The following is a 25846-nucleotide window of genomic DNA, read 5'->3' as shown; positions in this document are numbered from 1 at the left end:
CGCCCACTCTGATTCTGCAGCCAGGTTAAAACAAAAAAAAAAGTTCTTTTTCCGACACAGTTGGGTCCAGGTCTGGTGGACTGTAGGCAGCCATATGGAGAGGGAGCTCTGGAAACATCCCATTACAGGTCATATATCACACGTCTGACAGCAGCCATTCTGCCTTGTTTTCATTTCAATCACGAGTGCAGCTGCAGCTTCAGAACAGCGAGGCTCAGCCACGTTAACCCGCTGCAGGCTGGAGGATAGAAGTCACCGGGGGGAACTCTTGAGGTGTATATGCTTGATGCTTTATGTCCATCAGCAGCACACTAAATGTCTATAGAGGTGACCAGGGTTGTTCTGAAGGTCAATGCAGATGTTTTTATGTTGGAGCTGCACTTGGTCCATTATTTAATGTTTTTATATTTGACCATGGGGTGCCAGAACTTCACTCATGTCAGGCAAACGATTGAGAACTGTGTTGACACCATCTTGGAATAAAACAACAGAACAAGGATTTATTTTTTAATAAAGCAGCTACTTAGCTTCCTTAACTTGTATTTTTAGCACAGCATGTTCGATTTGGGATTCAGGACATCAGAATATGACAGTGTGAGACCCTTTTTTCCACCAAAATTTGCATGTATGCAGTTTTTTTCAAATGGGAAACCACAAAGAATTGTTGAATCATTATTTCTTTTTTCATATCTGTTACTTATTCAGTTACTCTTTCACACTCTCAAACCAGAGTTGGGGATTGTTGGAACAGTGGAAACCCTAACAAAGATGCTTTTGATTAGTTATAATATGTTTTTGTAGAGTTTGAATCAAGTGTGTTTTACAATAATCAACTAGGTAAAATGACTGTTTTTGTCTGGTAGCGTTGAGGAGAGCATATATCAGTTGTTTCTTTTTGATCTAACTGTGAATTACAGAGTTGGTGATTGTTGGAATAGCAGAAAGAAGACGGTTTTGCTGAGTTTTATTTAGTTTCTGTTGAGTTTAACTGAAGTGTGATTTGATGATCAGCAAGGTCTGTCAATGGAGTCTGGTATTTTTAATGAAAAGATATTAATTGTCCCTTTTATATGTGAATAAATTATAATAATTGTCCAATTGTTGTAAATTCTAGGGGCTGGAAAAATGTGGTTTTAAAATATAAGTCTCGAGTTCTCAAGCTGTTGTGAAACACAGTATGCGATATATGCGGTATACAGTGCATCTATTCACATCACAGTTTACAGGACCGCTGTGCCTCCAGTCACCTAATATAACCAGCTTTAATCTGTTTTATTACATTGTTGCTGGCTCAGTTTTCACAGTGTAGAAATGTTACACAACGGAATTAATCCAATAAATCCTAAGCATTAGGGGGATAAAAAATTGAAGAGTGGCGATCGAGGACAGCCGAGTGTCCCAAAGAATGACGTCCGTATTAGACGACTCTGAACATCTCGATTTACATCCAACGTCAACATTCAGAAAGTGTTCTGCTGTTAATGGAGCGAGGCAGAAAGTGGAGGTCTGGGTATGCACGGCTGTGTATTACGTTTAATACGGAGACGTCCCTTCACAAACCTACAATTAACATTTACATTCTTATTACCCGTGTTGTTGTTGCCTTGGGGCGTTTTTCCTCTCATGTCATATTTTTGGCGTTGATTTTCACTGCAATATATAATAAGTATATGTATATATATATAAGTCCTGAACCTCTATGGAAACAGAAACAATCGTGGCTAGAATTAGACAAAACTCAAAAATGTATTTTGTGCAGTATAACACAAATACCATGGCATAAATCATAAAGAATAAAAAACGCAAGTTGAATTTCTTTAATCATTTATTTTACAAAAATTGGAAAACAATGGAATCTTTATATCCAACATTTCTCCATGTGCCCACAAGTGTTTTTTCACGTGACTGTTGGTGTTTTTAAAGTATCTGGTTAAAGCAAATGGATTATTCGGGGCGAGAATTTAAATGAGCCATGTAATATAAAACGTTTTTGATGAAATATCATAATTCTAAGCTTCATTTTTGTTGCTTTTTCTGACTGAAGCGTCTGTCGCACATGACATGTTCAAAGACCGTCAGAAAGATGAGAATCGTGCGATAATGAAGGTTTTTACAGCTTCTGGCTGGTATAAAGAGTGTCGTTTTGGCGATTGTAAGAAAAAGAAAACATACTTTTCAATCGGTGGGTTTTGGGGTTCAGAGGGTTAACTTTAACCACAACGTTGTATCGATAAAAACAAAGGGAATATTAGAAACGTTTGTTTTGGATTCTCTTGCAGAATCGTCTTTTCTGGCAGTAAGTGGTACCATAGATCTTAATGACCTTGGTGAACTTACAGCTAAATATTAATCTCTCATGCTACCATGATCAGGAGAAGTGTTGGACAGTAAAAGAGCCGTCTCCCTTGAGTTAAAAAAAAACAAAACCTCAACAAAGAGGCAGAGAGAATGAACAAAAGCCACATGTCCGAGGCTTTTTTTCGTAATACTACTCTTAACAAAGTACCTTCTGCCCAAAACAAAGTGAGTGTGAGTGGATTTGCTGAGATCCCTACTTTGGGAGCCGCTGCTGTCTGGCCGTAGTGCTTATTTGTAGACGATCAAACCCGCTTCCTTCCACAATGTAATCTGTCCCACATGGATTTCCTACAGAGTCCATTAAAGCGTAGCGTAGCGGGCTGAATGAGGAGAGGTGGCAGCAGGAGTGAAATAGGTGCCCTTCCTTTTTGCCTCAACATGCGGCTTTGATAGAAACTCCTGTCATGTCTCGCTCTGTTGGACTGAATTGTGATTTGCGAGGTTCTGCCAAACCTCCCGATCCCAATCCGTCTCCGAGATGGACACAATGCAGCTTCACGTATTTCTAATCTACCGACTGTTTTTTCTTTTAATGAATTGAGACTTTCGGGGCGTCATGTTTAAATTGTATGTTGTGAAAAGCCTTTTTTCATTGAATTCCATTCGAAGTCAAATATCACTTATACTTTGGTTTTTACTTTTGGGTCCTGATTTATTTGTGAGAAAGTACACTAGTTAACCTGAAACATGAAGAAAAACAAACAATAAATGTCCCTTTCTGTTGGTTTCAGTCCATACAACCTTTGTCAGGTATAATAAAGGGATAGTTTGTGTTTCCATGAACAAAGACCGACCAAAGCAAATGAATCAGTTTAAGTGTACGCTAAATTTTGAATATTTTTGCCGGTTTGCTTTACCATAAGACAGCCGTTTTCAACGAGGAACTAAGGCAGTTGTGTTCATTTATGCTCTCGCCAAAGCCACAAGACTCCATTGATAAAAACAGTAATGTTACCTTGCAGAACACGTTGGATGTTATTGTGTCTCTTTGGTCAGTTCAGATTTACCAAAGCTACACAATTACTGAAACAAACTGATCACAAACTGATTTTCATGCAGTCTGGTAGCTTATAGAGGGTATAGATAACATCTTCAGAAACATAGATGGCATCGCTGTCTTAAGGCAAGGTTAACCGGCAAAATGATTCTAAATATAGTGTACATATATACTACCAAGTGTCTGAAACATGTTTCGTTGCTGCCCCGACCCACAGCAGTGCATTGCTTTGACGCTGTGCCAGTTCTTGTGTTTGTTTCTCCAAACTCATACAATCCAACTTCAAAAAGATCCAAAATATCCCCTGAACATGTGAAGTTGGATAATGGATGTTAATAAGGCTCTTTCAATGAATGATGAGATGGTTATATTCAACGTTGTGATAAATATTTGATCTTAATCATTTTATGCATCGTTCTTAACTTTTGTAGTGTACTTTTGTTTCAGAGTATTCACATCCTTTACTTTAGGTAAAAATAGCGCACTGTATAAATGTTCCATTGAAAGATTCTTGCTAATTAAAAGTAATTATTAATTGCACAATGTACTTAAATCGAAGCAGAAAACTGTATGTATATTATTGGATTATTAAAGATGTGTAAAAAGCTTTTTTATTTGGCATTGGGTCGAGGTAGAGTTATTTCTATTAACTATTTCTGTGGTAAAATTGCTTCAAATTTCATAAACTCATAAATTAAAAGTACTATGTTTTCCATGGAATGGAGATAATCCAGTACCTCAAATTTCTGAATGTATCAACAGTAATAATAAATAAAGTATAATAATTATAATTACTCCTGGATGGTTAAGGGATCAGCCGTTCATTACCTCTTAAACAGTATTAAGTTCACCAGAGTTCATTGTTAGTTTGCATATTCTTTTGTGTGCAAAAAGTATTCAGATGCTTTAAAGAAAATAGTAGCTATATCACACCATAAAAGTATTTATTAAAGAGTTATGGTGATCTGATGGCTGAGTAGTTAGAGTGCATACCACACAGAAACAAAGGCCATGAGCACGCCTGGACGGACAGTTGGCTGCATGTCATGTCACTACTCTTTTCCCGCAAAATGTACTCTTTACTATCACTACCAAATACAAGAATACATAAACTACACATTTTTCTTCTCTAGAAAACACCTTGATTAGCTGCTTTGTTGGGTGTGTTGTTAAGCTGTTACCGTTTCTTATTGGGGTGACAGATTTCAGGTAGTGCGAGGTAGAAACCAAAGAGAGGTCTGCGTTATAGTCTCTCTCTCTCTCTCTCTCTCTATCGCTCTTTGAGTCTCTCTCAGAGGAAAACAGCTGCTGGGTCCAGGAGGGAAAACGTTGCTTTTTTTCCCATCAGGCCGTTCTGCCCATGATGGACAGCGGCCTGGTTTTGGCTTGAGCTGCGATGTAGGATGCAGTTTATGGGCCAGAACGCAGCGAGGGGTGGAGGAGGGGGGCAGGTTCATGCAGAGCCCCCCAGCCCCCCCCCCCCTTCCCACCTCCTCCCTCCCTCTCGGAGTAGCGAGGTCCCCCATGGCGGCGACCCTCCTGACCCCGTCATGAGAGCATCGGGGGAGAAGACCTGCTCCTTAACCCCTGAGCCCACTTTCTACTTCGTCCTGAGACCGAAGGCTCTCTCTGTTTTCTTTCAATTACAGATTTAACTTCCAGTGTTTGCTTTTGCGTTGACTAGTCGCAAATGATACCTGTCACACGCTTTATGTTCTGTTTTTTTTTCGGGGTTGGGATTATCCAGCTTGCTTTTTCTAAAGTGTAACAATTTGCAGCATACAAAAATGTTCATTCTAGTCTCTAGTTGACAAATTAATTCAAAACAATGTCTAATTAATAGTGCTAAAGTATTTATGTCGTCGTGTCACACAATAAAAACTTGAGACAGGTAATCCAAACACATATACCTAATCCAAAAATTGAAATTTTAAGGATTTTAAAAATATCAGTAAGCTCCTTAAAGCAGGATGATCCTTTTTAAATGGAAGGGAAATTCTGGGATTAATCAGGCCTTCAATTGAAAAAAAATCAACATAATGAGCTATTAAATGGTTGAAAATTAATAAAGGAAAGAATTCAAGTTTACGTTTCAAAGGCTAATGAGACACTAAACTCTGTTGAAAGTGTGGTAGCACTTCAAACAATGAGACGATTAGTCAGATAACTATTTTGATCATCAATTGAATGTCATTCTTTAAGTAATAAATGCCAACATTTCACTGGATCATGCTTCTCAGATATACATTTTTGCTGGTTTTCTATGATCATAATCTAACAAATCTTATGGGCCTTAAGAAACACAAAATAAACTAATAAATTAAATCAAATGTCAATTTAGGATCTGAGAAATAATTCTGATATTTTATAAACCAAACCATTCAGTCAGCTAATCGGCAGATCCATCTGCAATAAATTTAGTGAAAATGTTGTCTCAAACATTGGTAATTCAATATATTGACACAGCATTTTATTACATGTCGTCATTCAAAGTCAATGTGTCAGCTCATTAACGCTTTCAACATCTTCTCAGCAGATTTTCAAAGTAACTCAGAGAACAGAGCTGCTGTTGTTTTCAATGTTTAAACAACATTTCACTTCATTGTCACCTCAGCTAAATCCGTATATCTTCAAATTCTGAGTCTCTACATTCATCATATTCATCATTTTGTAGGAAACATAATGACCTATCTGCTGCTCACCCTTTCTCTCTGTCTGTGTTGTCCAGGCCTTTGTCTCCCTCTCTCTGCTGTTCTGGGCTCTGCAGAGCTTCTCCCAGCTGCTCCGCATCAAGAAGAAGGCCGACTGATGAACAGGCACTTTTATGAAGTTGTAATTGTTGACATAATTCCATAGTGACACGTTTTTAATCATCTTTAATGCTGTGTAAAGCCTCAGCTGTTCGCAGTAGCCTAAAACAACAACATAGTGACAGCTTCTGCTGGACTCTTTTAACTTTTGATGTATTACTGGTTAAGACTAAAGCTTTTTAACATATGTCATCCGTAAGACAAGGTGCTCAACAGGTGCTTTTTCTTTTTATCAAATGATCTAATTCTCTGTTTAAAAAACGTCATCTGTGCTTTTGTCTACTTGCTAATTCAAGTACTAATGAATTAACCTTTTTAAATATCACTTGAACCACTGTGTAAATTATATAACTCTGCCTTTACTATGCACCTTATACCTCTTATAAAACAAACGCCGCTCACACTGACGCCTTTAACTCCCGTATATTGTTTTTCCATTTGTCATTGCAATTAAAACAATTGAAACTTTTGGGCTCAGCCATTTTTATTTTTATTTTTAATGCATATAGACAGAATGACACCCTGAGGGGGGGTTGTTGCAGTGTGTCGAAACGACAGATTGTTCGTATGAATTCCTCCTCCAAACCTCCAGATCTTGTGTGGGAGCGTCAAACAGTCCACAGCAGATGGTGCTGTTATCAACTGCCAAGAGTCTTGAAAATCCACATCTTGTTTGAAAGCGGCTGCTGTGATAAGAAATCTGAAAATTGGATAAAGCCTAGTTCAAATGTTTTGTTTCATGTTGGTGACATAGAGCCTATAATGTCTATATTAACGGCCATAAAGAATCATTTTCACTATGTTTTGAAAAAATCCCTGTAAAAAGCTTCAGTTAATACTGTAGATGGGAATGAAATTGGAAAGGTGCATTGGTGTATGGAAGTGCTTCTGAAGTAATATTTTTATCCAGTATTGGATGACAAAGCAACAATATACACAATGTCACATGTCGAAGTCGCTAAAGTTTTTGTAAAATATGACATTTTTTAATTAATACCAGTAAACAACATGGCTATGTATATATATTCCAGCCCCAAATCTGTGGCTAAAAAACACAAAATGATACCAAATTCTTAATTTAAAATATTGACATACAGTAAAAATAAGTAGAGTTTGTGTAAATATAGAAAAGCTGCTTCACCTCGTAGCACCTACTTATGTTATAATTTGCTAAGAAACAGATGAGAGGCTGTTTTTGTGTTTCTGTCATGCCTCCCATGGATGTCTGTCAGATGCTCTTTATGGTTTCAGGATCATAAAAATCAATAGCTCAGTTTAAATCAGTGTGGATTTACCCTTTCAAGGCATAAAAACTTGTTGTTTGGGGACACCATGTAGGCCTTTGATGAGCAAAACATGATTAAACGACTATGAATTAATGAACAACACATAACATTTGATTTCATGTCACTTGTATCCAGTGGTGAGTGGAAGTATTCACCTCTTTTATCTGTGGTCCATTTATTTAAACACAACAATATTAACTGTGACAAAATATTCTTTAGCAAAGATAAAGAGCAAATACTGTATTAGCCTGCTGTGCTCATCAAGTATTCTCTGCTTTTTAATGATCTGTTGGGTTATTAAAGCGGTCGAGAGGCTGACGTATTGATCCCAGTGTAGACGGATATGGCCTTAACCTTTACATGAGATCCCACTAATAGGCGGTGAGGGAATCCTGCCCGGGGTCTCGCTTAATGGAACGAGGAAATGTCGCTCAAGGAAGACGATCAATGAGACAGTCAATGGGAATTGGATCTCGCTGTAATGTAAAAGAGGACAAAAGCAACACAGCAGTTACTTCATCCTGGCTGCGTAACGGCAGCTTCTCAACAACGTCTGCGTCGTCTGAAAATGGCATTAATGAATTAAAAAAAAAATCTAAATATAGCTGTCTCACTTGTACAATACGGATGGAAATATTCTCTAACCTGTCTGTGGCACTCGGCTCCAAACCCATTTGTTCCTACCGAGGATCTTTTAAAAACAGTTCACAAATGTATAGTTTCATTTTTAAATAAAAGGCTAGATCATTTCCTAAAACAGCTGTGGATAAATACACATTTGCTGATCCATTGAGTATTTGCAGTGACAGTAAAGAGTATGTTAGACTGAGTCAGAATAAGCTGCAGTGTGTGTGTGTGTGTGTGTGTGTGTGTGTGTGTGTGTGTTGATGGTGGTGAAGGAGTGTGTTAGTCAGTTCAACAGTTTGGCTGATTGATGTGTTTCCAGACATGCAGGCGGTTTGGCTTTAGGGTGGCTATGCCGGTCTGCTGGTGGGTCAAAGTCTTCATATATCTCAACCTCTACTGGATGGATCGGTTTAAAATGTTGTACAGACATTTATGGTCCCAAGAGGATTAATCTTACTGACTTTGATGATTCCTTTGACTTTTCTTTTAGTGACCCCGTGAGGTTCACATTTGTGGTTTGTCTCAAACAAATATTTAGCAAACTAACATGCTGAACTAAGATGGTAAACATTGTGTGTAGCCATGCTGGTGTTAGCTCAGAGAAACGCTGTTTAAAAGTGCAGCCACATAAGCCTAGACTAGAATGAGAGCGCTTTCAAGAGCCATCGTCTGAATCAGAGTGAAATTATACCTTTTGCTTCATTTTCTATTTAGTCCCGTGCGGTTTCAAAGTGCACAAATTAAAGTGGACCTCAAATCTAAAAAGCTTGGGGGCCTGTATGAAGGAGCAAGGCCAAAGTTGTTTTCAATTTGAGTCCACACTGTCCCTCCAGTTTATCTCAAATGACCTTATAATGTCTCTATTTTTGTGGACTTCTCTCTGATATTTTCTTGACATCTCGCCCAACTTCTGCAGCCCAAAGCAGTCCTTTCCCATGAATGTTAACCAGTTGTGTCCATCTCAACAAATGCTTGAGCAAGCAGCCTTTTGTTTTGATTAACTTCCTTCAAATGGGTCGGATCGAACCACACTTGGGGTTGAGACCACCTCTCTCAAACGGTCTCAGATTGGTTGTTTTGGTGTGTTCACTGCTGCTCAAACAAACCGCACCAGAGTTCGGTTAAAACAGACTAAATGTTGTCTTGTGGAAATGCTCTCAGTCTAAGTCTCTTCATTCTATGTTTGGACAACAATAGAGCTCTAAGACTCAGAGGAATACACTGTTAGAATTGGATACACACAATAGTTTTGGTAATTTCATGGAATTTGTTGACAATAATCACCACACATGCAGAAAACACTCACAGATTAAGAAATTGAGCTGTATCGCTGTCAAGAATATGATGGAAACTTAAAAACATGAATATTTAAAGTCCTCACCTCAGTTTTCCTTCACACTACCGTCAGAGAAAGTCAGAGGAATGGAGCTCCGCTGCTGTCTTCGAGATGTGAATGAAGATATTTGCATGCCAGGTCGATATCATCACAGCACTTGCGTTAGCGTAAGAATGTGTTCTGCTCGCTGGGTCGAGTACAAATCACATTAGCAGCGGTCAGGAAAACCTGCAGACGCTCGAATGCACCACTCCAACACCCCCCCTGATGTGCTGACTGCAGTACACCTGGAGGAAATGCATGATTGTGCTTCCACTCTTTACTACACTTGGTGTCAGCTCATCTTTTGGGGATGAAATGTCTTTCAGATGGAATTTTTTTTTTTCAAACTGTTTAATTAATTTAATTTTAGCCAGATTTCATGTTTTACAATTTATATTTACTTCTAAACGTTCGCATTAAACCTTTATTTTTGCAAACAGTTATAGTTTATATCGATCCATCTGCATTCCCAGACATATAAAAATACTCTTATTGGAATAACAATTGTTTTTTTCTCCATCAATGAAAAACCCAGAATCTCTAAATATGCAAGAAATTGCAAGTCAAAGATTAGAAGATTGATACTGCTCTCATGTCTGTACCGTAAATATGAAGCTAAAGCCAGGAGAGTTAGCTTAGCATAAAGACTTGAAATGGGGGATAACAGCTAGCCTATCCAAAGGTTAAAAAAAAAAATCCACCTACCAGCACCTCTGAAGCACACTACCTTCACCTTTGCTAACCCCATTTATGCTAAGCTAACTGTCTTGATTGTGACTCTTCTCACCGCTTCCAACTGAAATCAAAAGGAGTCCTATGTTTTTGTAGTGAAAAAGGATGTCCTTCAATTGATTGAAGTAGAAGATGAAGAAGAGAAAAGTGTTTTCTAAATGTTTTATGAGGTAACAAATGCATTCTCCATGTTCCTGACATTTTGGTAGGACAGCAGAGTGTGCCTTCAGCCCATATGGCCAACGGAGCTGACAAAATTAAGGAAAGAACACCAGCTGCAGGAACTCAAACTGCTTCAATGAAAATCCAAAAGGGAGCACATCAGTCCCGCCCACACTGTTTGAGTGACAGGCCATCTCTGGGAAGCGCAGTTAAGCAAATAGAGCAGCAAAGTTTGAAACAATTAAAAAGACATTTAACAGATTATCAATTACATCTCCATTTTTTGGACGTTTTAAATCCAAAATCTCCATATGTTGATATGTTATCTTTTGTATAAACACAAACTAACTTCACACATCATCTGTGTGGCTCCTGCTTCTCCTCCTCTTTGCCTCATTGCATGGCAGATGGGAACAGCCAACAAATGTGATTTACTCCCTCAGAGCCACAGAATGTTCCAGTGACTCATGCTATGATGGTATACTTCAATGCTCTGCACCAACTGTCTGCAGGGGGACAGAGGGGAGTCCCACTGCACACACACACACACACACACCACACACACACACACACACACACACACACACACACACACACACACACACACACACACACACACACACACACACACACATGCATGAACGCACAAACCTAACAAGCATGTTATATTGAATACATTATTAAAGCCACTATGTGTAGAAAATATATATATATATATATATATATATATACTTTTCAGTACAACTCACTTTAAGGTGTTTCAAATTAATTAACACAACTTCAGTGAACAACTTCTGATTGCATTTATGCAAAGGTACTTCACTAAAGAAATTGGTTCTGTTGTCATGACAACAGAAACTAAGATTATAAGTAGAAATCAACATAATAATTGATCAATCAGTGAGCCCACACATAGTGGCTTTCATCTCCAGCCTGTCATGCACAAATTACATTTCAAATTATATAATCAAATTTTTCGATTCTCACAACATGTTTTAAAGTGAAGTGTTTTTTTTTACATGTATAGGAAGATGAAAGGTGTGTGTCAGTCGGTTTGTTAGACGTTTAACTGCGGCTGGAAGGCTGAGCACCAGCAAGGGAACGAGAGAAAAAAGTAAACAAACTTTCACTTTATCCACTTCAGCATCTAAAGGAACCAAAGTGATATTTATGGGATGTTCACATGCTGCAGCTGACCAGCTCATAGGCTAACTAGCCTGCAAAATTAGGTAATAAATGCACTTTATAGGGGGTGCCAGCATGAATCCACACATATCAAATAGGCAGTTTAACATTTAAGTTCAGTTTTACTAAATATTTAAAAAGTGCACTGACTTGTAACATTGCAACCTTCTGACATAATCTTACAAAGTGGTTACCAGCCTGATCGTAGCCAACTACATTACATTACAGTCATTTAGCAGACGCTTTTATCCAAAGCGACTTACAGTCAGTAGTATATTACATATCATTCACCCATTCACACACTGATGACAGGCTACCATGCAAGGTGCCACCATCAGACTCTAACTAACATTCATACAACATCCAGTCCACACCGATGGCAAGCCTTCAGGAGCAACTTGGGGTTAAGTGTCTTGCCCAAGGACACATCGACTGCCGAAGCCGGGTATCAAACCACCGACCCTCTGATTGGAGAACTACCTTGCTCTCCACTACGCCACAGCCACAACTAGCTAGGTTTACTCCCCAAAAATGATTATTTTTTCTTATTTATTTGAACGTAGAATCTAAACATAAACATATCTTTTTAAAAACACTGAGGTAATAGCCATTAAACATTTATTGTAGCAGTCTGGAATGAAACCCCAACATACTGAGGCATTTCCTGAAAATGGAAGATGCCTACAGGCTAATATGAACAATAATGTCTTCCTTCACTGTTAATGCTCTTTTTCAGCCTAGGAATGTAAAGTGATTGAAGGAGACCCAGCATCAAAGTGGCCTCAGCCCCACGGGAAGGAAGACCCAGGGTCAGCCTGTGTTGGTGCACTGGACAGGACCTTACATAATGGTCCCATTATGATACATGGTGTTCTGCACTAGACTCCACACTCGGGCTGCTATTTATAGCACAGAGGGCCAGAAGTGGGGTAGAATTGATATATGTGCTTTGTGCTGCTGTGACAGTCGGGGGGGCAGTTCTCACAGGCTCGTTTTGATTAGATTTTAGAAGATGTAATGTTAATTTACATAGCAGTATATTTATTCTAGGACCCATCTGCTCACAGCAGAGGGTTCAGGATGCATTATGCAGTGAGTGAGAAGGTCTGTGGTCATTATCAGTGCATCAGTATCAGCCCTGGTTCATAGAGAATCAACACTGTACGACGTTCAATATCACTGTCCACAACAAAGTTGTCACACACTGTTTTGAAGTAATAATCTCACACGTATTTATGGAAATATTATAATGATCTTGATTAGTATTAGTAAGCATGAGTAACAATTAACCACCACAGCTTAACAGAGGAAGAACTCAACCTAGATATTAACATCAATCTAAAGAACAAGGTAGAGAGTCACAAATCCCACTCCTTTTTCTGAATAAATAATTACAGCTCCCATTAGTTATTTTTTTTATTATTTTATTCACCAAAATCATCCACCATTTTTCGCTGATACTTGCAGGCTGTGTACGGTGGGACATAACTAGAGATCCACTTATGTTTTGATTTGCTTTCGCTCCAGAACTTCATGATTTTTACCCACAACACCTAAATAAAAAGCGGGGGTGTAAATAAACAACACACAAAATGAAAAAAATCTTTGTGAATGTTTCACATAAATACAATTTATACGGACAGGATAGTTCACGGACAACCTGAATGGTTGATGCATGAAAAATTGAACTTGCTCCGAAAAAAAAGCTATGACACTTTTTCTGTCGCTTAGTAATCAAGATCTTTTGAAAAATCTTTTTTTTTGTGTGTATTAATCACAAGAAAAGCTGACCCTGATGTATATAAAAGCTTTTTTTCACCACATTTGAGTTAGGACAAACATTCCCTCTCTTACCTGGCTTTTTAACTGATTATCAGTGTTATGCTGGTTAACCGGAAGACACTCTTTAACTGAACCAGTGGAATTACTTCATCCTCTGAGATACAAAACATGAGATTCAGGACCAGAGAATACTGCAGAACCTGCAGACATTCACTATATTTATGGAGGCAAAAGGATTGAATTTGATTCGATTTTTCAGATGTGATGCAGTCAGTTGCCATGGAGTGTACTCTAACTTGCCTCCAGTTTGCCTGACCCACATGCATAATGACTGCAAGAGATCTCATGATGATGCAGGTCTGATGCACTCTGCAGTGACGGTAACATCTGACGTGAATCTTTTTGCGTCCTCTACATGTAATACAAAGCAGAACACAACAACAGAGGTTTTTTTTTTTTATTGTGTTACATAAATAAGGAGTACAAGTCAAGAATTGTATGTAGTACTTTGGCTTAAATTAAAAACATCTCCACTAGAAAAACCCTCTGTCCTTCAGTTCATATAGAGTACATATTAATGTCTAGCATACATGCATGTCTTATAGCTGAAATGTAGAACTAAAATACATAGTAAAGTGATTAATGTATACTGAACACTATATTAAGTACTAAACATATACTGACCAATCTGTTTAAGTAAAGTCTACATGTTCATGTTATTTATCTGAATGTTTTATTCTCATCCTTGTATGGTTATCTATTTTTGACTTGAGTTATTAAAATAGAGAATTAACCACATTTAAAATATGATGAATATAATTTAAAGCAAAACAGACAACAATATGTCACAAAAAGAAATACAACAATATTACTGCTACTACAAAAGCTAATAATACTACTACAAATACTACAAATAATAATGATATTGTACACTTACTAGCTTTATTTCCAGTGCTTTCAAACACATCTCAAAGTCGTAATGGATAAATGGACCCTGAGTTAAGATTGTTTCCAAGGTCTTTAAGGAAATTTCAAACTCAATATGAATTATAATTATGCAGTCAATATTTTTTATAACAATAGATCAAATGACGACATGTAAAGGAAAAGGAGTCACTTGTAATGAGATGGAGAGAAATATCTGCCAAATCTGCAGTTTCCCTCAAATTTACGGAGCTTTGCAGCGTCTTCAGCTCAAACAAACCAACCCGTACTCAGTCACAGCTCATCTCGTATCTGTATGATAAACCCATCCTGGTCATTATCAGACTGACGTAGTAAAAAGTGGGAGAAAGTCTGCCGAGTCACCAAGGAGGCCACTGTTTGTGTCCTGTGTCAAACCACGTCAACATTGATTTATTTTAACCATTGATTTGTTACGTAACTTACAGACTTAACTCATGCAGTTACGTAACAAACGTAGGATTAGTCTACGTTGCAAACATACCTATTTTAATCCAAACCATAATCTTTTTGTAGGCCAACCCACAGAGTTTTGTTAAATAAGTTAACCAACATTAGAATTTTTCTATTGAAAGACATGCATGTAACGAGTGGAGATCGGTCCAAAACTGACACTATAGAAGTACCTGGACTGCATAGTTCGATGCATAGGACAACTGACAGAGCACCGGTATTTGACGAGTCGGGAGTGAGAATGTGTTGGACAGACAGTTAGCGACTAGCTGGTGTAGAACATTTAGCAGCTGAAGATTCAGATATTTCCCTCTGGAGTTGTTGGACACCAACCCTGAGCTAGGAGCGAGTGAATATGGACTTTCATTCATCAGATGAGTGATGTGTTTATAGTTTTTGCTTGCAAAAGGTTGCATTCAAGGTGTGAAATAAACAATAGGTTGTTACATGTTTCTAACAATAGATTAGCAATTTAACCTCAACATAATCCAAATATTCTGCAGTAGATAAAGGTCCAGCTAGTTTGCCACAGTGACAGTCACATCTGAAGGACATGTCAATACTTTAACTGCCTTTTGCCTCTGACACAAACGTAAACACCCACATGACCTACACGGACAGCCTGGAGGCAGCAGTAAAGCACAAGCGTTATTTGCACACTGGTCATCCACCTCCCACACACCGCCCATATCTGGGTCATTGTTCAGCGATCTTTCATGAAACTCAATCGATGCTGACGCTTGTGGGTCAGATTAAATAGTGGCTCTTGTGGGCGGAAGGCTAACTAAAAAGTGTGAGCGATGTAAAGGTTATCTAATGGTGGGCTGGTGAATGAATTGGAAGGTATTAGGTTTGTTCCAGGAAGCAGCATGCTTATAGCTTAGGCCTTGTTATCCTTACAGCCTTGTCTCAGAGGCAGAACAGCAGGGCATAAACTATTATTGAGTAATCTTTATGTCTCCTGCACAAGGGCTTTCCTGTGAACATAATGCTCTACAGCAGTGGTTCTCAAATGGGGGTACGTGTACCCCTGGGGGTACGTGAAGGCACTCCAGGGGGTACGTGAGATTTAAAAAAAGTATATTTAAAATTGGCATCCATTCAAAAATCCTTTAAAAATAGTTATTTAATAAATATTAAATAAAATATAAGTGTAAGTTCAATGCAACAATGCAATCTTCAGTGTCCGACCCACAAAACATTGATGAATTCACTGTGACTTCTGCAGGAGCAGCCTGTCGGAGTATCAAAAACTATCAAACACAGAAATAAATCATTTATTTACACAGTATCTCATGGTGATTTTATTACCTGTGCCATAAAGTTCCACTAATATGCTGATGACACTGAATTATTTATTCCTATCAAACCTAGCAGTCCTCTCTAACATTGTGCATCAATAACTTGTTTCTAAGGAGCACCCTTCACTTGAAATTGAGTGAAGGGTGCACTAGAAAAGGATTTATAAAACCCAAGAATTGACACAAATCACATGAAAGTTGAACAATATTATTCCAGGCTCCATAAATGTTTAATTCTGTCCTGACAGATCTGATGTTATTTGTTTCAATCAAAACACACAAGGGCCACTAATTTCCGCAATCCAGGCACCTAGAAATGAGGTGTACTTGTGTTACAACATATGTGTTGTAAAGACAAATATTATTGCTGGATGGATTATGTTCAGGTTATTTTGCAAAGACGGAAGTATGGTGCCTGACGAGGGCAAAGGGGGTTAAATCATGTCTGTAGCTACCTAAATCTGTTAGTCTTTAAAATATTATCAAGTAAAACATTTTCTTTTAACTTCATTTTTCTTCCCACTTATGTTGTGTTGACTTGAAATACAATGTTTTTCTGTTACATTTGTAATCAGGGTCTGTATTTGCAGAGTTTTTGCTGTTTATTACATTTGTGTTGACTTTATGCAGGACACTTTTTTTGTATTTGCAGAATATTTCTTTTTTTGGTATTTGCTTTGGATTTTTTGTGTTTTTGAAATGGCATCGTTTCTGTAGCTGGAGCATGCCTCCACTAATAGGAATGTTTTGGTCCATAATAGTTGGCCACCATAAGGAAGCGTTACTTTGCTTACTGCACACAAGCCAGACGTACATGATCATGGTGGATGGTTGGCATAACTTAGTCTAGTGTACAGTTATGCACATTGGTAAAGGGAGAAAGATTGTGGTTGTGATTAATAAAATAAACATGTCACGTCTTATGCTCCAAGGTAGTTTAAATATGTAATGCTTTGACAGGTAACCTTGGATGAATGAATTGATTGGATGGGCTATCAAGTCCTGTGATAGCCACAGATACACTTTTTTTATTCATTTTATCAGAGAATTTGATTTGATTGCTGTCAGAAGACAGCCAAAAACGTTTCTGAAATGCATTACACCCACCTTAGCTTTAACCAAGGTCATAACCCTTCCAAAGAGCTTAATTGAGTGCATTAACATACACATTTTAATCATGCTTACTTTGCGTTCAAAATCAACATTTAGCGTTTCCCAATTATGTTGCTAAAACATGTAATTCTGGTGACATTCTCTCTATCTCAAAACAGTCGTGTATACAATGTCTGTGGTGTGTCTTTTTACGGTTTGGCTGTAAACCTATTATAACCTGTTATAATTAGTTTTTATTGATTTCATTTTCTGCTTTATTGATCTTTTCAATGTTACTGTGAACTGTGCTGAAAAGCTGAGTGTGCACCTTTTTCATGAACACAATGACTCAGATTTTCTAAAAGGCTGTCGTATTCCCATTTTCCTCATTTCTTCTTCTTGCTTTTCTTTTCTTTTCTTTTCTTTTCTTTTTTAGCCTGTATGATCATTTTGCGCTCACTGGTCAGATTTGTTACATCTCATGTGTTGATGCTGTGTCTCTCACCGCTGACTTCATTACTATCGATTGCTACCAGCGAGGCCACCTAAAGAATCTGAGCTCATTTCGACATGTGCACTCATTATGCATCTCTGTGGATGAAGAGTGTCAGCTAAATGCCTAAAATGTCAATGACACAGTTTGGAATATTAATGATGGATGAACACATGTTGCCTCAAGCCGTACCTTCATTTAGAAATGTTATTATGCAAAACAAAAGGTTATTTTTTTCCTTTGAGATTGTTTTATTTGGAATTATAGAAGTAAAGAAAAACTAATAAATTGAAGATTTTTTTTATCATCACCTTTTCACTGTCAATGAAGATCCAAGAGGATGTAGCACGCATTTTAAAATGCTCATTAAACCTCCTCTTCTCCAGTATCCTCAGGATATACGGCCATATTGGACACTTTTAGATTTATATCTAATACCTACGCTGAGAATAGCTTTTATGTAGCGAGTTGAAAGTATACAGCTGTGGAGGTCGGGGCAGTGTATGTGTGTAGCACATCTGGCTGTTTTGCAGGAGAATAGAGATTGAGGCATGCAATTAACATTTGCCTTTTTATTTATCTGAACTATGATCTTTACCAAATGTTAATCAAGTGTCTTAGATCCCTGATGTATGGTTTATTTGCCATATTTAGAATCTTTCTTAAACTTTAACCATTGTTGTAGTTGCACTGCACAGATATTGTAGATGTCGAGAAAATAATGTTATCATTGGACATACAATAATGCAGGTTTTGAATCATCCAGTGTCAAGGTTTTGTCTGGCGATAGGATTGCTTCCCCAAACTCTGGCTACTTTTTTTTCTTCCTCAGGTTGCTTCAGATTGTAGGGGGCTTTCTGGACTTCTTGTCATATTTCTTTTTTTCAAGGATGTGCCTGGTTCTGTACATTCGGTTACATGCTGTCAACATTATGTCATAAATTGAAAGTTTCTGCAACCCACGAATATCAACGTTTCTGAACCAGAAATATGTTTCATAAATACATTTCGCACAAAGCCACTTGCTTAACGCTGTGAAATTATCCAAGTGGACGTTCTATGTAACGTTATGTAACAAGCGTAAAGTCATAGTTTAGTTCTTGTCTCAAATGGACGTGAACAGCTGTCTCCTGGGTGAAAGTTATGTTTGCTTAACCCAACCTCCCTTAGGGGACTTTCTTGCTTGTAATACTCGTTATTATACCTCATAACTCATATTGCTCTATATACTACGTCACTTGCCCTGCACGTCCCTCGTTGTACAACTTTGTTTGCTCAGCCTGAATGCAAAAAAGTCAAAATTCAGCATATCCTTGATTTGCAGAATCATACATAATGTAAAAATGTTTTCCTTGTGACCGGCTGTTATTCTTTCTGTGTATATCTGCGTACACTTTATATTATCATTATTATATATTATGTATGGTAACCACAGCAAATCTACATTACTTTTACTCTCTTGCTATGGGTCAATATGATATGGGTATTGTTTTTTATTTTTAGAGGTAGAATAAAATCTAACTTGTTTATATCATTTTTATTATTGTTAGTTTTCATTGTAGCCATGAGTTTATAGTTATACAGGATATGTGGAGAAGTAGGGAACTGCCATTGGGTCCTAATGTGTGTCGCTATTTGCTGCAATTGAAGGGGTCGTGTCACTTCTTCTCCCTTCATACTGGGCACAGTGGTTTACTCTGCAAAAAGCAGAATATTGAGATTTTGGAATCATCATGATTTTGCATCATGACTACCACCTGTAATTTGCTGACTGTTGCACAAGGTTTTTGAACCTTATATTGCATGGACCTAGAACAGATTGTTTTCTTTTAGTAGTATACAGTATATAGGTATGAATTCTATTATTGCAAATGAATGCCTGCAAATCTCGTTCATGTCTCTGCGTCCCCAGAAATCAAGATGGTAAAATAAGAAACAAATAACATAAACCCTCCTCCACCACCTCCTCATGTCCCCTTGCTTAATCTTCATTCCCTTACTCTCTCCATTTGTCCCCATTTCCCATCTTTCACCCTCTCCTCCCTCTCTCCTCCCTCTCTCGTCTTCATCTTTCTCTTTTTCCCACCTTCTTCTCAGCCCTCTTAGGGCATCCCACAGGTTGCAGCACTTACTGCCTGTCACGTTGAATGCTAATGCGGCTGGCTGATGCGAGTAGAGTAGAGATGGTGTAAAAGGAAGAGGGGGGTGGAGAGGGGGGTGGAGAGGGAGTAGTAGTGAGAGAGATGAGGAAGACGGGAGAGAAAGCAGGAGAGCGTAGGACCTCAGGGTTTTTTTTCTTTCAGGGGAGGGATGGAGGGATGTGACGTGAGCGAGCGGGAGTATGGAAACTGATGATTGCAGGCAGAGCAGTGTGGGATAATTATGCTCTCCCTCTCCCCCCCTCTCTCTCTCTCTCTCTCTCTCTCTCTCTCTCACAGCTCCACATCCACGCCGATGCTGCTCTGACCAGACGCCGCAAAAACAAACAGCATCCACATACTCATGCACTGACATGCAGCGGAGAGGGCTGCTGCTGCTGCTGCTGCTGCTGCCGCTCCATCGTCTCCTCTCTTTCATCAACACACACTCACACTCCAGCTAATTACAAGAACTCCCACTTTTGCCTCACAGTTGACTGAAGACCCAGGGGAGGCACACGGCAGGCAGGAATGTGACTGAGGAGCTTCATCTGCAAACATCTGCCTGGAGGACTCCTCCCTCATCCTCACTGCTGGCGCTTAACCCCAGCTCTGCAGCAGGTGAGCTTCATGTTGATACCTCGTCTCATCCATGGTGCTGTGTGTGTGGTGTCGCAGTGGCCACAGCCTACCGTAATCTGTGCGTCTTGGCATAAGTGGTGTCTCCTGTCACTGTGGATCACTGTAGGACTATGAAGCTTGATCTGGTGATCTTGTGCAAATGGATTCTGGTTGTTGAAAGCATGCCAGTGGAGTGTTATGTGAGGATGCACTGCAGCAAGGCAACGCTGGGAAGAGCGAGAGGATCAGTGCAGTGCACAGCAGGAATACAGCGCACACATCAGTGCTGAATTAGAGATTGGTATCACTGTGATGGGATTCAACTCATTGGAGATTAAAGATGAAGATTCTCTATCAGATCTTTTTTTTTTTTTTTTTTTTTTTGCAAAACATAAAATAAGACCTTGCTGAGCGTTTATTTTTTATTTTTTTAGTTTCATCTCCAGCGGTAGATCAAAGTTTTTTGCGAGGGAGGCTGATTCCCACGCACACCCAGCGTGTTCATACAGAAACACTGGTGGTGGCACATTGTGTTGACTCCCTTTTTTTTTTTTTCATGTAGTCTATATAATAATAATGACGCTCCCTTCATAATTTATAAAGCTTTTGTTCACCAGATTGCCCTTTCATTCAGGGGTTCTTCAAGGTAAAACGTGGCACGGAAGGGATATTTTATATTCTCGCATGGATACACGCGCACACACACACACACACACTTGCATGAACACACGCACACATGAGGCCAAACCAAAATTAAGACACATTTATGCCTCACTCAAAAAGCACATCAATGTATATTTTGTATACACATGCATGCAAACGCACACATCCATCCTCCACGTGAATGAGCATGACCACTTGTTGAGCCACAGTTTTAGTAATTGAAGCAAATGCTTCACTTGCAATTCAACACACACACACACACACACACACACACACACACACACACACACACACACACACACAAATAGATGCCTGAGTGACTTCTACACAAACATACCATTACGCTAATCACACTTGCTCAAGAGGGAAAGCGAGGTCCAATAAATCTAAACAGCCTCGATGTTGTTCTAATCTGTACAGCGACAGGATTTTTGTGTTGAGACGATAAATCAGCTTGACACAAATATCGGTGAGTCATGTTATCCACCTTCTGATATGATGGAGGATCCTGCAACCTGCAATCAATGTCTTCATTTACACACTACGGTGATTCACTTGATTGTTCTGTATTTTGCCTTTTTGGCAAAGTGCATCATTCTGTCTCAGAGATGGAGAGGTGGATGTGTGGCTCAGGTTCGATCCCTTTGGAGACATCTTCCCGGATCCGTTATTCATATACGTTGACAATCCATATATGATTTTGTAATCATGATTGTTGATATTGTATAATTGGTTGTTCCGTACATACGACATCTTTTGCATGAGGATTCCCTCCGCTGTTCCTCATTATTCGAATCAAGTGTCTAGGGATAAAAGATCCCTTATGCTGAACAGACTTTAAAGCCCCATGAGGCAAAACATTTTTTGTGATATAAGCTTTATGAAATACATTGACTCGACATGACTTAAGCAGCTGTTGCAAACCCTTAAATATCGTGTTTGCCTTGATGGTTTGAGTGCTGTTTCAATAGCTTAAGCTAAAAAAATGAATATTAGAAGGAACACTGACTGAACTCATTTACCTCCATTAAAACACCAAATAGCTTGAACTCGATTGTGTTGTGCATCTTAGCAACCAGTCAGGTTGATGCAAGGTCTCTGGAAAAGAAGCACTTATGCTGCTTTGAATGCCCAAAATAGGCCTTTTTTTTCCACACAAGGACCCTGCCGCTTCCCTTTTACTGGTTGCAAAAATACTATGATGCTTTACGTTTTTTGTTTTTTTTAAATGAAACAGATACCTTGCTCCAGTAATCTTTTTAATTTCTCATCCCTCACAAATATCCATGTATATAGTAAATTATCTGAATATTCAGTGTGTTATATTTAAAGAATAACTAAAATTAAAAGTGAATGGGACGATGTGTGATTTCCAATATGCTTCCATATGTTATATTGACATTTATTATGTAACCTTATGTTGCATAAAGATGGCCAATTTCAAATTCAGAGCTTATTTGTGATTGAAGCATTGCCTCCACACGGCTGAGCCGGCGGCTAGCAGCTACCGACGCTGACAGCACGAACGGTGTAAACAACAGCAACAGTGCTGACGGAGCAAACGGTGTTTACCTGAGGGTGGATTGTAGGGTGGTGCTACGCTTTTGCCATGATGCTGCCAGTCCGGTTTATCAGCTCTAAGTATTGGGAGTCACTGGGAGTCACATGCACATATGTATATATTCCCTAGTTTTTTCCTTTGTTACATTTTTCTTCGAACACTTCCTATAATATGATTTGAACTTTTCTGTTAACATTTGTTTCTATGTATGAAAAAGGTCTCCACGTGTCTAATCATGGTGTTTTTTTACGCTGGCTTAATCATGGCTGACAAACATGAATGTCAAAACCTGAAATTTCATGACCTTGCAACAACTCGATCCAGAGACAAAGGGACATTTTGGCATTTGGTCTTTCTTGCAAGGCGTTGAGATGACAACTGCAGAAAGGGGAAATATGGCAAATCATAGTCAAGGGATTTTTTTTTATATCTCCATGTATTACCATATCTACAGTACTTCTGACCTTTTACAACGCAGAAACAACCGAGCCTCTGACTTCAAACAAACGTCTCCATTTTACCTGCTTTTCCATTTTATCATCCATCAAGTAAAAAGTATCTGCGGCTGTTACCGGGACTGTTACCGGGACCGGTGATCTGATATCTGCTGTTGTTTTTCCAGCGTGTGACGCCCCGCTGTGTGCCGCTGCCCGGGGAATGCTCGGCGGACGGATAGACGAGGTCTGAACACAATGAGCAGCCAGGACAAATGGGTCACTCTGACCCCAGCTGAATTCGCCCTGCTCCAAGAGTACACTCAGTGTGAGTAGGAGAGGTACTCTATGTTTGTGTCTGACTGTGAAGAAGACTGTCTGTAATTGTACCAGGTGTCTTTCTGTATGTGTCCAATCCTGTTCTCCAAGAACATGTCATTATCCAGGTGACATGACGCCTTTCTTGCAGCTGTTCAAGCTGCTCAGGCCCGAGTCAACATCTGCTGCTGCGAATATTTTTTAACCTTAAATTTCATTTTTAAATCCATCCATATCAGAACAGAGCAGAAAACCTTTAATATCAAGGATTTCTTAAAAAAAAAAATCTGATTAAAATGTGATTTTATTTTAGATTATGGTCATTTCTAAAGTATAATATAAAAGGGCTTTCTTGTAGTGACTAAACCTACAGAAAGTGATCACACAAATCTGCAGCTCCTCTCGGCTCTACGGGGAGTTTTAGATTATTTTAGCTCATTGTTTAAATTGTACCTGTATATTACTGGTCGGACCTGTTTCCAGCTGCAGCAACATCTGGCTCTTTTTAACAAAACAAAAAGAATCTTGCTCCAATACATCAACTGTTCACTACCTGCCCTGCACCAAACGGCAGACAAATGAGTGACTGGCCAGTGAACATAGTGGAGCATTTAGCAGCTAAAGAGACAAATATTTCCCTCAGGAGCTGGTGGAGACCAAAAGCAGAGCTAATTTTACAAGGTGTGTTATGTGATATGTTGAGCCCGTTGTGCTGATCCCAACTGGCCAGAAAAATCGACTAAAGCAAGTTTTGTTGTTTGAAAATCTTTATTTGACTCGTGGGTCTGAATTTTTGTTAACTAAACCTGCCTCCAAGTGAAATGAAACAGGTAGGCGTTCATTTGGGGGCGTTGATTATATAACTCTTGCTCAAGAAAGGATTTAATCTCATCTCAAGAGGAACATATGACGGTTAAGAGGGTTTGCTGAATAGAAGTAGGAGCACTTGTACAAGCAAACCTCCAAAAAGTAAGAGGTTTATGTTAAGATTGCAAAAACAATTGTCGTTTATTATATAATTGTCAGAGAATTTGCTACTGTTTTCATTGAAATTGTTATTGTGATTTCTGTAGGATAAAACATAAATTCATATTAAGACAAGTAGCTGCTTTTACTGGATTCTCTATGTGAGGTTGTCCTTGAACCATTTGTGAAGGTGTTTTGTAACTAAACAAGTATTTCAGTTGGAGCAAATAGACAGCACGACATAGATCATCTTCCTTTTAAGAAGAATAACATACTTATTTTGTTTGAGTGTTTGAGACTTTTCACTTCATCAATGAGTTCTTTTGGGAAAGTTGTTATGAGTCTGACTTCTGCTTTCATGTCTTGGATGATCTCTCTTTCTCACATGGGGACACATTAACAGAAGAAGACATAAATTCTCTTTGATAGCATCGATCCACCGAGTTAACAATAACAAGAGTTTTCCTCTGTCTGCCGCATGACAGCAGCATGATTCAATTCACTGCGGTTAATCGCGAACATCTCTTGTTCTTCTAATGATAAAAATGTTGACGCTGCGCAGTAATTGAAGGCTGCGTGTTCGTCTTGCTGATGGAGGAAGCTGAAGCTGCTGAAGCATTTAATCTCTGTGTTGCCGCTTTGGCTCTGAATGATTCATTCGCAACCCCAACAAATGGCTCCCCTGCTCACCAGACTGTGCTCTGGACGCCTGGAGTTTATGTTACGCTCCGAGATGTTGACACATTTCATCATTTGAAATGGTACCAGGGATGGAAAATATGACGATACCTGGCAGGCTAACTGCGGGATTTTGTGCACCACCCACGCGTCGCTTTTTTGGACAGACCTTGAAAGCACAAGTCACGGTAAATCGTTTGGAGGCAGACAAACAACGGGACTGAGGACAAGGAATGGAGTCGTTAGGTGTCCCAACTTGTCCTAAGTGCTTTTTTTGCATCAGGGTCGAAATATATTTCAGAGCTATTTTCGGTGTCAAACACGACACGTTCGAGGCATTTCAACCGCCGTGCCGAGTCTGAATCTTAGTTATGAATGCTTTTCAGCCTGGATCTCTTGTTTCACTTGGTAATGACATTCCTCCCTTTTTTAATTTGCCCTGTGCTTGGTGACAACATTGTTCCTTACCCCATTGCTACACTCAAGAACCAATCAGGTTCTGAGTTTTTCTTTTCAGTGAATTTTTTTTTTTGACGAATCAAACCAAATGTTTCAGGGGCACAAGGTTTATCGCTGTTGTTTGAATTTGTGTAGGAATAAAAGGGCAGAATGAAATAAAAAGCGAAGCAGCAAGAGAGAACTAAAGAGTCTTGGTGTGTGTGCACATCTGCGTGCAAGCGTGTGTGCACGCTAGACGGATTTGGATAATCATGTTTCAACGAGCTCGGGGCGACTCTTTGTGCTCTTTGCAGCTACAGGTTATAAAATATCCCACTCTCCGAGCAGCAACAATGGGCATCACATTGCCTCACCTACCCTCCTCATCTCGCCTCCTACTGTATCTTTCC

General features: G+C 39.0%; 2 protein-coding genes across 7 annotated transcripts in view; both read left to right on the top strand.

The window, feature by feature from the left end:
• The window catches only part of agmo (alkylglycerol monooxygenase), a 50244-nt gene extending 43610 nt beyond the window's left edge, over positions 1-6634 (top strand). Inside the window, exon 13 of the mRNA XM_054622177.1 lies at positions 6084-6634. Coding sequence (XP_054478152.1) covers positions 6084-6164 — 81 coding nt within the window. The 3' untranslated portion in view covers positions 6165-6634. The remainder of the gene's footprint in view (positions 1-6083) is intronic.
• Positions 6635-23285: 16651 nt separating this feature from the next.
• dgkb (diacylglycerol kinase, beta) overlaps positions 23286-25846 on the top strand; it is a 63199-nt gene continuing 60638 nt past the window's right edge. For 5 of the 6 annotated variants that reach the window (XM_054621052.1, XM_054621050.1, XM_054621049.1 and 2 more), the window contains exon 1: positions 23295-23364. In XM_054621052.1, the coding sequence (XP_054477027.1) occupies positions 23295-23364 (70 nt within the window). Of the gene's footprint in view, positions 23365-25846 lie in introns of all 6 variants that reach the window. The other variant, XM_054621053.1, reaches the window with a different exon arrangement.

Source organism: Anoplopoma fimbria, chromosome 20 (genome assembly GCF_027596085.1).
Source record: "Anoplopoma fimbria isolate UVic2021 breed Golden Eagle Sablefish chromosome 20, Afim_UVic_2022, whole genome shotgun sequence".
NCBI lineage: Eukaryota > Metazoa > Chordata > Actinopteri > Perciformes > Anoplopomatidae > Anoplopoma > Anoplopoma fimbria.
Note: the sequence above shows the minus strand (reverse complement) of the source record. Positions and strands in the feature narration are given on the sequence as shown.